This window comes from Stenella coeruleoalba (assembly GCF_951394435.1).
Source record: "Stenella coeruleoalba genome assembly, chromosome: 9".
NCBI lineage: Eukaryota > Metazoa > Chordata > Mammalia > Artiodactyla > Delphinidae > Stenella > Stenella coeruleoalba.
Genome location: NC_137155.1, coordinates 63,070,554 through 63,084,451, shown reverse-complemented (window position 1 = coordinate 63,084,451; position 13,898 = coordinate 63,070,554). Strand labels below are relative to the sequence as shown.

The 13,898-nt window shown below is 35.4% G+C and overlaps 1 protein-coding gene across 9 annotated transcripts in view; it reads left to right on the top strand.

Annotated features, from left to right (window-relative positions):
• DPY19L1 (dpy-19 like C-mannosyltransferase 1) overlaps positions 1 to 13,898 on the top strand; it is a 242,327-nt gene that overhangs the window by 73,095 nt on the left and 155,334 nt on the right. For all 9 annotated transcript variants that reach the window (XR_013829892.1, XR_013829893.1, XR_013829894.1 and 6 more), the window contains 7 exons: positions 2,655 to 2,726; positions 4,686 to 4,735; positions 9,101 to 9,125; positions 10,031 to 10,150; positions 10,950 to 11,124; positions 11,957 to 12,056; positions 13,203 to 13,328. Coding sequence is in view for 1 of the 9 variants with exons in the window: in XM_079932253.1 (XP_079788379.1) it covers positions 2,655 to 2,726; positions 4,686 to 4,735; positions 9,101 to 9,125; positions 10,031 to 10,150; positions 10,950 to 11,124; positions 11,957 to 12,056; positions 13,203 to 13,328 (668 nt within the window). In the remaining 8 variants the exon portion in view is untranslated. The remainder of the gene's footprint in view (positions 1 to 2,654; positions 2,727 to 4,685; positions 4,736 to 9,100; positions 9,126 to 10,030; positions 10,151 to 10,949; positions 11,125 to 11,956; positions 12,057 to 13,202; positions 13,329 to 13,898) is intronic.

The following is a 13,898-nucleotide window of genomic DNA, read 5'->3' as shown; positions in this document are numbered from 1 at the left end:
GGTTAAAAGATGCATTGTTTCATGAATATTATTTGAAAAATTGAATTGGGGTGGGGAGTCAGCTTAAGGCCTTGTATCATATTATACACCAAACTTCATTTCAGTTAATGTGTTAAATATAAATGAAGCCTGAAAAATTAATCTGAGAAAAATTTGAATGAATATTAACTTCATTATTAATGAGCATAATACAAGTGTAAAACATATATGAGAATGATTAATAGATTTGTCTGCATGTAACTTAAAACATCTGTACATTAAATATTATAAAAATTAAAAAGGAAATGACTAACTGGGATGATTCTTGCAATAAATATAATAAATGAAACTAGAGATTAATATAATTAGTATAGGAGCTTGTTCAAATCAATAAAAAAAGTTACCAAGGGCTCTCACCCTTTCCCAGCACCAAAAACACATCCCCCCTCCACCCTCCCCCACCACATATGCAGAAATGAGCAAATGTGAACATACAATCCATCCGGGAGGAAATGCTGATAACTGATTAAAATGTGAAATTCATTGTCTCCTTTATTTTTTCTCCATTTTCTAGTTTTCACAATGAGCATATGTAACTTTTATGCTTAGAATAAAATCAACAATTACAAGAAATATTAAAAGAACTTACAGTTCTAATAGAACACACACACACGTGCATACATCTCTCTCTGTGTGGTTTGCATTTGTTCTGTGCATACCCTCTCTCTGGTGTATCTTTTGGCATTGAGGAAGTTTTATAATTTTGTTTCCTTTATATTAATACTTGTATATATTAACCTTAGTCCCTTCTATTGGTTTCCTCCTGGGAGTTATACTGAACTTAATACTATAATACTATAATCAGGGAGATTATTTTGCTTCTTATATACTCTCCCCCTTTTACCCCATTTTTAAGAGTCCCATTGTATCTTCATTGTCAGCACGTATAACCTCTCATACTCTTCTGTCACCTTTATATCCCCGTCATTGTCGTAGTTCTGTAGATCATTGTTTTTATTGTACACTATGAGTTGTAGGATCGAAGAACACATTTCTTGGCTGTGTGAGGATTACTCTCCAGTGGATTCCTCAGGAAGGGCTCATGGGAGCAGTAATCCCTGAATTTTTACATGCTCAAAATATTTTATCAGTGGCTTTTATGTGTGAAGGTCAGTTTGGCTAGATACAAAATCTTTGGCTCACCTATCTTTCCTTGAGAATCCTAAATAAATTACTCTACTATCTTCTGGTCTAAAGTGTTGCTTTGAAAATCTGATGCTAATATGATTTTCTTTTTAAAAGAAATATTTAAAAAACACCTTTTAAATAAACTTTTAGAATATAATGTTAAAATTGTTTGAACTCCTTATTAAATTTTGTTAAATACTTTTAACACAATTTTGACATACTTCCTTTTTAAACTAAACATCTGTATCTTACTACTTACATTTATTGTTAACTGTTATTAGCAAATGTCTAACTTTTAAAATAATAAAATAATTTTAGGGGACTTCCTTGGTGGTCCAGTGGTTAAGACTGTGCTTCCACTGCAGGGGGCATGGGTTTGATCCCTGGTTGGGGAACTAAAATCCTGCATGCCATTCAGTGCGGCCAAAAAAGTAAATAAAATTTGAAAGTTTAGATCTATAAAAAAATAGTTTTAGTTATGACTTTTGTGTAGGTTAAAACATAACTTAAAAATTACAAAATAGAAATATATTTATTATTTTAAAATAATAGCATGCAAATGTTTATAAAGGTAAATAGTAAAATGAAAACATAAAAATTCTCTTTTTAATGGAATTTCTAACTCATGAAGAAGCATTTTGTATAATGAATTATGAAAATTACTTGTCTAATACAGAATAGTGAGAAAATTGGACTAAGGAGAGGGAAATCAGAAAATGCTACTTACTGTATACTTTGTAGAATTAAAATGTACCAGCATTTTTAATATGGTTGAAGCTAGATTTCTCTTTATAAACATATTGGGGAAAGCATACATCATTTTACTTAATGATGTAAGATTATTTGTCTGGGGGAAAGTGTTGGTAATAAGCAAATCAATTGCAATTTAGAAATTTCAAGCCCAGGATTGTTTAAGACTGTGATCTCAAATTATCGAGAAGTGTATAGAATTACAATGTGTGGGGCTTTTCTAATAAAAAAAATTTTTCTATAGTTTTTTATCTGTTACCAAAGAAAACGTAAAAATGTTTTTATTCCTCTTATAAACATTAGTCATTATTGTGTGTGTGTGTGTGTGTGTGTGTGTGTGTGTATCTGGAGATCATGGTTATGATTTTTATCCCAGATAAAATGCACAGTAAAGCTCATGCCATTTAAAGGATTTCTGCTGACCCTAGGTGAATAATAAGTTATGCTCTCTAGTTAGAAAAGTAGTGTGCAAAAGTGAACAGTAGTCTTTCTAGTCATGTTTTACAAGTGTTTGGGAACTGTGTTTGTTAGTGTTTTCAACTCAACATTTTGGGCAAGTTCGTTTCTATGGAAATGCACCTTCATTTTTACAATGGGAGTCAGTGAGTAGATTGGACCCTAGATGGGTGAATGCTTATGTTTCTATACTAACATGTTTTAAAATTCACTTGGATCATGATCTGAAATTTCATTTGAAATCATCTTTTCTTCTAACAAAACATCTCTTTGAATTTCAGACTCCACTGAGGTATACAAAGACATTATTGCTTCCAGTTGTTCTTGTCGTGTTTATTGCAATCATTAGAAAGGTAGGTCTATCACTTAAGAGCACTTTCTCATAATAGAACATTTTCTTATTTCTTCATTTCTTGTGTAGTTACATATACTAGGCTACATGTTAATCTAATACAATATTTTATATAGATTTATTGAAACACATTCTGTATTTTCTTACTAATAGCCTTTGATGAACATTTATAAGCCTTAAAAACATTGTGCTAGTTGCCAGCATAAAGTAGATCTAGGGAAAGGATGCTCAAGTTTTGATAGTCATGTATTTTGAAAGATAGGATCAGAGGAACCCTCTTGACGCAGATACAATTGTTTTTGCTTATGTGAATTATTACTGATTCACTTTTAACTTTTATGTAATATTTCTTTAAAATATTTAATATATGCCTTTCTAAGTCATTTGTGCAGTATTCATTAACTTCTGGATAGAGTTTATTATTAATCAAAAGGAAAAAATAGAATATTAACAGTGTATTACTAAACTTGATAAAATAGACTCCCAACTTGACTTTGATAATGAAATTTTAAGTCCACATATAAATCAGGCCAAGGAAGTTCCAATCTTCAGTAAAGAGTGATGTAATAGTCCCTCTTTTCTTCTTTTAAGAGTTGGTGAACTCTGTAAGTACAGGTGTTTTAAGAGAATGAATTGGGGTTAGTCTGTAATCAAAATGATAGACCCTAAAAGTTTTCTGATTTGTAGCTATTATTTTTGTGTTAATACAGTGTCATATATTTGTAGAATATTCTGTACTATAATTATTATTTACATCATATATTTGTAATCTCCCCAAACATTTCATCTACCTTATTTCAATTGGTTCTTCAACAGCATTATGGGGTACACAGATATTATTATTTCCATTTTGACAAGTGCAAAATTATAAGGTCAGTGAGGTTATTACCAGCCTCACATCATGTCCGTTAAAAAAGCAAGGGAAGAGTGAGAATCAGACTGTACCTTTACCCCCCCTCATTGAGTGTTGTATAGTATTCAGCTTTGTAGTCTCACAGCACTTTTTAAGTCTTGTCAGTTGATGGTTAGTCAATTTCTGCTGTATGCCAGGCTCTGTGCTCTTTGCTTCCTTTGTTTTCTTTATGTGGGTGGGCACCCAGTAGGTAATAAAAAAATACTAGATGTTGGCAATCCAGAATGTATTAAAAAGATAGCAACCTGGATGGCTAGAGATGATGAAAATGACTAGATTGGGGTCAAAGAAAGTGGGATGTTTGATGTAAAGAAGAAAGACTTAAATGGAAAGAGGATAATTCTTTTCAAAGACTTAAAAGGCTACCACTTGGAAATAAGATGATACTCATTTTGGCTCCTTAATATTATGGCCAATTCTAAGAGTTAGGGCTTTTGACCAGCGTTGATCTGGACTGATTAGGAAAGTGTTATAGGTTTAATCAGCAGCTAGGTGGTTCTTCCAAGGGCTGAATTAAAACCTATCAGGCAGTGTCACAGAGGACATCCACATTGGGGACAGGATTTCAGATTAGATGACCTCCCAGTGACTGCTAAATATGAAAACACAGTGTTTAGTTAGTTGTGTTTATCAGTCTCTGAGCCAGTTCTCCAGTTATGTGTGTGTATAATTAAGAAGAGGCATTGCCAACAACCTGGGCATGGTGGAATTCTCTTAAAGGTGAATCGGAAGCCAAAAGGTGAAGTTTCAAGACCCTTCTTAGTTGTTGTCCACCTTTAGGGAGATCATTTAATCCTTCTGAGCCTGTTGCTCATTTTTAAAATGAGGATAATAAAACTTATCTGAACAGGGTTGGATATAGATATGATGAAGTACTGTACAAACGTAAGATTTTGTTGTTGTAATTACTATTTTCTGAATTACTTCTTATCTCCATACTTCTGTATTTTTAAGTAAATAAAAGTTTGAAAGTTTAGAAGATACATTATTTGAAATTTTCTTTTTCCCAATACGGCTGTTATAAAATGTTTAAAAATCTATTTGCAGATTGTTAGTGACATGTGGGGTGTCTTAACTAAACAACAAACACATATAAGGTAAATATGCCATTAATGATTTTGTTACCTCCTCTGTTTATTAAGTAGTTATTTACAGTATATTAATTTTATAGTTACATGTTGTACACTCAACATTTGTTAATTGATGTTTCGATTGTTGCCATCCCCCTTCTCCGCTTTTCTCATTATTCCCCATTTATGTAGAGCTCAGCACATCACTTGTTCATTCCCCAAATCGCATCCAGTATGATCTGACTGTAGCCCTATACTAATCTATGCTTGAAGGATACAGCTTTGTGCTTCAGTTTGGCAGGGAAAACAAATTACTCTGTTGATGGTTTTAGGACCAATGGACAGCTTTTTGAGAGAAGAGCAGGAAAATGTAAAAGTGGACCCACACCTCATTTTTACATAAAATAAATTCCAGATGGAGCAAAGATTTAAATATAGAAAAAAAAATGAAACTCCCAAATAAACCAAGAGATTATTTTTATAATTTTAGGGTTAGAGATGCCTTGTTAAGTATGACATAAAGCCTATAAGCTAGAAAGAAAGATTGACAAGGTTGACCAGATAAATTCTTTGGTTTGGTAAGATACTGTAAGCACTGTTCAAAGAAAAATACAACTTGGAGAAAATAGTTGGAAATTATAACAAGCGCCTAATGACCATCATACATAAAGAACTGCTATAAATTAATAAGAAAAATACTAAAAACCCATTTGAAAAATGAGTGAAAGACTCAAATGGGCAATTGAGAAAAAAAAAAATTCCCATTTTCCCTTTTCCGCTACACTAATGTCCCACAGATCTCCTTTCTGCTCTTTGACCATGACAAGTAGTTTCCTGCCTCTGCAATTTTGCAGTGGTTGTACCCTAAGTCCGTAGTTGTGCCTCCTGCTTTCCGCAGCCTGGCTTGGCATGACTCACTCCTTTAATCCTTGCTTAAATGCCACCTCCTTCAAGAAGGCTTTCCTGACCATCATTTCTGAGTAGATCCCTTGTCTCCTTCCTTGTTATTCTCCACCATCACACCCTTTTTCTTTCTCTCGGCATTTGTCACCGTGTGTGCTTACATACTGATGTGTTGCCTGTGTCTCCTGAAGGGGGATGGGGTCATTTCTGTTCAGTTCAGTGGTTTATATGCAGTGCCTGGCACATAGGAAAGAATAGTAGTTGAGTGAGCAAAGACTTACGCATGACTTACAGATACATGAAAAAAGTGCTCCGTCCCATGGTAAAGATAAAAGTGAAAGCCTTTTTACTTATCAAGTTTGTAAAAATTAATAATACCCAGTGCTTGCAAGCGTGGGAGGAAGTGGGTGGTAGGGCAGTTAGGCAATACAAGCAAAACATACGGTGGGCCTGTCCTTTAACTCTGCAGTTTCACCAGTGCAAATGTGTCCCCTAGAAATGCTCACGGAAATGCAGAGGTGATGGTACAGAGATGCCCACTGTGGTGGTGTATGTAATGTGGAAAATGTGAACAACCAAAATATCCACTAGTGCGGGATTGATTTACTTATGACCCAGTCATAAAGTGGAATTTCTTTATGGAAATATTTCATCATACATCCTTGAATTAAAAAATTACAAGACGTATACATGATGATTACACTTTTGTTTAAAATATAAAGATTTTGTATGTGTCTTTGTACATCGGAGGGATATGGAAGGATAAAACTTGTAACTGTTAGGAGCATGGGATTAGAGGATGGAGCAAAGGAAGTTTTAATTCTAATTTCATTCTTTTGTGGGATTTTTTTGGGGAGTAGAGATTATTGAATTTGTGTGTCTATATATTTTCTTTTATAACACACAGCCTTATCTATTGTTCTTTCACCTCACCAGTGATAAATTATTGCATGCACTCTTGAGACAATCCTTGTTCTCGTTTAGAAACAATTTACTGTAACTGTGCCCTTACTTCTACCTGATGCCTTTGAGGGCCAGGGAAAAGAAAAAAGCTTCTGGTATGTAATGCCAAAATTTCTCTTCAATTGAGATGAAGTTTTTTTAAGAGTTCAGAAGGGGACTACCGTTATAACTATACTATGCACCTCTGGAAGAGAAAGGTGGAACTTTTCACAGAAACAAAACAGTCTTTTCAATAATAACTCAACTATAGAAGTAACTATAGAAAAGCACTGAGCTTCACGGGGCTCTCAATTCAGGTAGGATCAGAGCTTTTTGGAAAGGAGAATGGCACATCGACATTTCATTTTGCATAAGTACCCAAGTCATATGCCAATGTAAAAAGGGGAGAGGTAGGACATACATTTTAATTCTCAAGGTGTGAGTATCAGTATCTCCTTTATTCAGGGAACTAGGGGATAAAGTAGGATAGAGACAGCATGATGAAGTAGAAAATATATTGACTCTGAAACCAGTCAATATATAGACCTGGCTTCGCCTCTTACTACCTCTGTAACCTGTTTTCCTTAGCTGCCAGTTAGGATAATAAACAGTTGTAAGTAGGATAATAAATAGTTGTAAGATCAGAGTTAATGGAATGTAATGATCATATTAACATTTTAGGTGCTCGGTAAATGGTAACTGATAATTTTTACTTGGCATGAAAGAAGAATAAAGGAGGATCCATTTCACTTCCTTCATTTGCCCAGTAATTTTACTGTTTGCTAACACATCAATATATTTGAAAGCAAGTCCTCAAATCAGATTGTGTGCTACCTATTCAATTAACCTACCTAATTGAATCATTTGCTCATTCATTCAAAAAAAAAAGATTGAACTCTATGTGCTAGGCATTGTTTTCTAGGTCTTCGAAATATATCAGTGTTTAGGATAGAGAAGGTATGTGTTATCAAGTCGTACATTTGTGTCTCTGATCCAGACTTCTCCCTTGAACTCCAGATTTATACATACGATTCCCTGTTTGTCATTTCTACTTGGGTGTCTAATGAGAATCTCAAATTTTGTGAACACAATACTGAGCCTCAGAATGTGCTTCCCTGTCAGTACCGTTCTCCTGGATCTCCCTCATCTCATTCTGCTCCTTGCTCTCTCTTCTCCCTAATCATGCCGTCTTTGTTGTTAGCCTATCAGGGAGCCTGCCACCATGAGGCTTTGCCATGTCTGTTCTCCTTGCCTCAAGTGCTCTTCTTCCCTGAGGGATCCTCAGGCTCAAACTCTCAGCTCCTTCAGGCTATGCTCAGATGTCACTCAGTTGGTGACCACACTGATAATATATGCCATCCCAGTCACCCAGCACTCCCTGCATCTTTTACCCTGTTTCCTTTTTTCCCCACAGTATTTATCGCCATGTGATGTATGTTTATTTGCTTTTTGTTTGTCTCCTTCAACTTATATGTAAACTCTGTGAGGGCATGGATTTTTTTCCATCTTGTTTACTGCTCAAGGCTCAATGAAATTGAGTGGATGGATGGATTTGTACCTGGTCCTCCTGAAGGGTTCATTTTAGTTAGGAGAGACATATGATAATCAAATAAACCAATAAGTGAAAACTGTGTTTTCTGTGAGAAGATAAAACAGGGAAATGGAGTGGGAGTGATCAAGGTAAGGGGCACTGAATATGGGAGTCAAAGGTGGCTCTCTGATGTTTTAAGGTATAAAATTAGTCTAGTGTGACTGGAGCACAGTGATCAAGAGGGAACCTGGTAGGAGATGAGTTTCCAGGATGGGAGGTGGGGAACCAGATTAGGAGGACTATGTGTAGCATGGTAAGGATTTGAGAGTTTACTTTAATTACAAAAAACCCCATAGCCGATTGGAAAGTTTTAAGTAAGGGAGTGAGTGGCATGTCTGGATTCCCATTTTCAAACGGTTGCTCTCACTGCTGTGATGAGACTCAACACGGGGTCGGGGTGCGGGAAGGGGACCGGAGTGAGATGTGGGGAGGATATATGGGCCTATAAAGATGCAGCCTTTCTTAGGAAATTAAAACTGTCAAGCAAAGGTAAAGCTGGCATTATGTGGCTATTTTTATATTCCAGAGCTGCTGCTGAAAAAAAATCTTGTGTGTGGCTTCCTAAATTGTCCCTAAAGCAGCTAGAATTTACGGCAGAGCTGAGGGGCTGCTGAGGACAGGAAGTAGGGGTATGGGACTGTGAGGGCTGCAGAGTTTCTTTTCACTCCCTGCTTTGCCAGGTTATATTACCAGTGAGGTACCTGATACACAGCCAGCGAGCCTTGTTGGCCTAATAAATACCCGTGTAGTCAGATATGGGATATGCAAAATAAACTGTTTTAAAAGACTGTAGCACCAGTTTTGGTTTATAACTTTCAGTTATTTTGATTTCATGTATGTGTCCTGAGGGCATATTACAGAAGTTGTAAAACTCATATTTGTAAGATAAAAATGCGTATGATTGAAGTAAGTGCTTCAGTAGTGATTCAATGATAGTATTTCTTTTTCCATTTCAGAAAACACCAACTTGATCATGGAGAGGTAAAGACTTAATATTACCAAAATTTGGCTTGTTTTAATGTTTGTATATGTTTGGATTTTTCTTTCTAGTTCCATTTTCTAACTTTATTGGTAAGTCAGTAATCATCTTCAAAATAGGCCTCTATGTGTTTTTACGAGAATACTACAAACATGACCATTCATTTGTTAGAGCAGTTAGGTAGGAAACTCATTTGGTCGGCTCTGATCATCCTCAAGGTAATAGCAGTTCATTGCTGGAGACCATTTAGACGCGTATGCAGAGTGTCTTTCGCATGATTAGGGATCACTTTTCTCTCTGCTCACCTTGCCCTGAGGCCTCAGAGATGTGACTGGTTGCTGTTCTCATCTCCTGGTGATTCAGCCTGGTTTTTTTTTTTTAATTGAGGTATAATTGACATATTATGTTAGTTTCAGATGTACAACATAATGACTAGAATTTGTATATATTGTGGAATGATCACCATGATAAGTCTAGTTAACATCCATTACCATACATAGTTACTCAAATTTTTTTTCTTTTTTTTCTTGTGAAGAGGACTTTTAAGATCTATTCTCTCAGCAACAGCATGGTGACTATAGTTCATGATACTGTATCTCATATTTCCATCTGGTTCAGAAATGTGGGCTTTATTAACCCTAGGCTTCATTCTGAGCAGAATTATAGGACCACTTCCCTTAGGGACTTTATAATTTTAGCCCTCTAATAAAAGGGACAAGTTTGAAAGTGAATTTTAAGACTTTCAGAAATCAAAATATTGATTATTATATTAAATATTATTAAATATTTCAGAAATCAAAATATTGTTACTAAGAAAAAGTACCCTTTTCCATATATTCACCAATTTAACAATATATTCTTAAACTTCACAAATAGTAGGAGTAAAAATATTTTCTCTTTCTTTCAGCTGGTTTATCATGCATTGCAGCTGTTAGCATATACAGTTCTTGGTGTTTTAATTATGAGACTAAAACTCTTTTTGACGCCACACATGTGCGTTATGGCTTCCTTGATCTGCTCAAGACAGGTGAGATGATTGTTATGTTGGCATTATAGCTGCTATGATAATTTTACCCCAGCCTTTGTTATTGAGTGGCCCTAAAATAATATTAAATGACCCAAAGTTCTTTAAATTGTTTATAATTAAAGTTCTTCATGGTTTTGTACTAACCTTTCCTAAGGGGTAAGGGCCAAAGCAGATCCCTTATCCTTTTAACTTCTAAAATAGTCCTTGGTGTACAACAAACACTCATTCAGTGCAGGCTGAATTCATGAATGATAACTACAGATATTGATAGAAAGCAGTGATCGCACAGGGGCCCACACTCAGAAGGACTCTGCACCTAGATTGATGCTCTGCTGTTGCTGTTTTGAACTTCTTAAAAAATGTCAGACAAGGAACCCACATTTTTTTTTGTTTTTTGGCTGCACCACATGGCATGTGGGATCTTAGTTCTTGACCAGGGATTGAACCCATGCCCCCTGCAGTGGGAGCATGGAATCTCAACCACTGGACTGCCAGGAAAGTCCCAAGGAACCCACATTTTTATTTTGCACTGAGTCTGGCAAATTATGTAGGTAGGCCTGGCCTTACCCGAATCTGGGAGTAGAGCAAGTTGACAGAAGAGTTTCTTAAATCATGTCCCACCTATATTAGGCTAATGGTAGAATTGTTTTGATCCCTCAGGTTATTGTTTCTGGAACTTTTCCTTAGAATTATTAGTCTTGTATCAGGGATTCTAGCAGAGACTGTATTCTTCTCTGGGAAGTTGGATGCAGGCTGGTTTGTACTAACAGTTGTCAATGTATTCTTAATTTGGTTTCAGCTGTTTGGATGGCTCTTTTGCAAAGTACATCCTGGTGCTGTTGTTTTTGCTGTGTTAGCAGCCATGTCAATACAAGGTTCAGCAAATCTGCAAACCCAGTGGAATATTGTAGGGGAGTTCAGCAATTTGCCGCAAGAAGAACTTATAGAGTGGATTAAATATAGCACTAAACCAGGTAAAAAAAGGTCATATTATTTAGCTGTGGTTTTCCCTACAGTTGTATGTACAACTGCACAATCCTCAACCCAAGTTACTTCCAATGGTTTTACTTCCAGGAAAACTGTGGTTTTCCCTACAGTTCTATGTACAACTGCACAATCCTGAACCCAAGTTACTTTCAATCTTTCTAAGCAGTCCTGCTTCTAGATTATCCAGAAAGAGAGAGATGTCTGTCTTGCTTATGTAGTTTGCAAAGGAAATGTTACATCTATTTTCTTAGTAATTTATTTCTCTATTTTACATAAATTCTAATTTTTTTCAAAGTATATACAAAGTTTTGCATGGCACAATTTAAAATAATTTATGTTATCCTTATTTTCCTAATTAATTTTTAATCTTAGCCCTTCACATTCCTTTTTGAAATGAACTCATGGAATGTGATATTTTATTCATGTATAGAAAAAGAGGTTTTTGTTGTCATCTGAGTATCAAGTGACTGAATATTAAATCATCTTCCAGAATTCCTAGGTGCTATAAAACTTCCCTAGTCAATTTGTTACTTCTTTCCTAGAAGCAAGAAAAGACATTAAAAACAAACAAAAGAAACAGAAATCCTCAATGATGAGACATATGATGAGGCTTTATCTTCCAAGGAAAATAGTTTATCCAGGCTTGGTTGCTGACCACCATTTTATTAGCTACCTGACTTCATTCTGGTTCTGTCATTGACTCTGTATCATGATTCGGGCCTCAGCTTTTTCACCTGGGAAGTAACTGATTTGACCAGAAGGAGACCCCTTGTCATGCTCACCAGGTGTCTTCCTAAGACCTTCCTTCCTGCTTTGCAGATGCAGTGTTTGCAGGTGCCATGCCTACAATGGCAAGTGTTAAACTCTCCGCACTTCGGCCCATTGTGAATCATCCACATTATGAAGATGCAGGTTTGAGGTTAGTACACAAATATCACATTGTTGAAAACAAATTTTTCTTACAAATAGTGAGTGAGGGAACCAGCAAAATAATGAGAAGTGTTTCAAAAGGATATGGTGAACTGGGGTTTATAGAGTTTGGGGACAAAGAATGCTGAAATAAGATGGCTAAGTTCAATACAAACTGTTAAGGCCCCATAGGACAATAAAACTACAGTCTTTGGGGTTATCTTCTCTGCTAGGCAGTAAAAAGAAATCACCCCATGTCTGTTTTATACAGGTTACAGGGCTCCAAACACCCAGGTCCTTATTAGTTATCATCACCTTTTAAGCTCCCCAGAAGATTCACTAGCCTATAGTTTTTATTAAGATTTTCTTATAGGCTATTTTTCTTGAATTCTGAGGAGTCAGTTGAGATGGAATCCCATTCAAAGAGGATTTTTTTCTCATTTTCACCAATATAACCTACTAGAATGATCTTGTTCTTTTGTTTTTTTTTTTACTAATTTTTTATAAGTTAGAGTGTTGTGTTCTCTTTGTAAAGGAAATAGATTTAATTTTCATGCAATTTCTAGGTTGATCAGCTAGTCATTTCCTAAGTAATTGGTGAATCCTTATTAATATTTTGTATAACAGCAAGTCATACCTTTTATAAATAAAAAGCTTTTTCATTAAAAAATCAATGTTAGCAAACTAATTTCCAGAGCAATTGTATTGAATAAGTTTCATTTTTTGTATTTTGTTTTTTTTTTTAAATTAGGAATAAAATGAAGAGCCATTTAATGCTAATCGTTTGTTCTCAAAGTTAGGACTGTTGTACCTTTATAGTAGTCCTGTAGTTGTGTCTGTGTAGCTCATACTCTTACTTGTGATAGAGTGATGGAGAATTTAAAACAAAAACAAGCACTCAAACAAACCAAAAGACTAAGTTTGGAAATGAAGAGATTCATTAAACTGAACTTTTTCTCTCAGGACTCTTGTGCTACCTGTGCTTTTCTCCATTGACCTCCCCAGTGCCCCTCAGCAGGAACTCCTGTGCAGAATGTTCCCTTGACCTGATTCTTCTGTACAGTCTTTCTTCTAGTTCCATTCAGTGCTTTTGTCCAAATAGGTTGATTGCATTTTTTTGATCTTGAAAATCTTCTGCCTAATTATTTTTCTTTAGAGCCAGAACAAAAATAGTATATTCAATGTATAGTCGAAAAGCAGCTGAAGAAGTGAAGCGAGAATTGATAAAGTTACAAGTGAATTACTACGTTCTGGAAGAGTCCTGGTGTATAAGAAGATCCAAGTGAGTACTCAATACAGTATTTTATATTCAGAAGACATTAAAGTTAATTCAGTCTCATGGCAAGTGCTTTACTAGTTGTATGTGTGAGATGTATATAATAGCAAGGTATAAGCAGAAAAAACTTTTTTGATAATTATTTGGAGTCTTTTCTTTTCTAGTCATTTTAAACATCTATTTATTTTATAATGATTTACATGTGCACATTACCTTAAAGGTATTGGCACTTATTGATAATTTCCCAAATTGTTCATATTTGCCTTTGCTGTTTTTTTGAGAAACTTTTATTTAAAGTTGGATGTATTTTCTTTCAAAAGACTTGTGGAGTCTGAAACCAGATAATGGAGAGTCTCATTATAATGAAGTCAGGCAGCTTCGTCCATACCACATCTCTGCACCATACCATATCCTGTGATAGATGGGACCCCCTCCCCCCAGCATCAACTCAGAGTGAACTTCTTTCTTTCTGTTTTGCATCTTATTTGAGTGGGAAAATAATTAACCTTACGGTGACCCGTATTCTCTTGGGTTTATAGTTTTAAAAAGTATCTATTTCCACAGAGAAGTTCACTA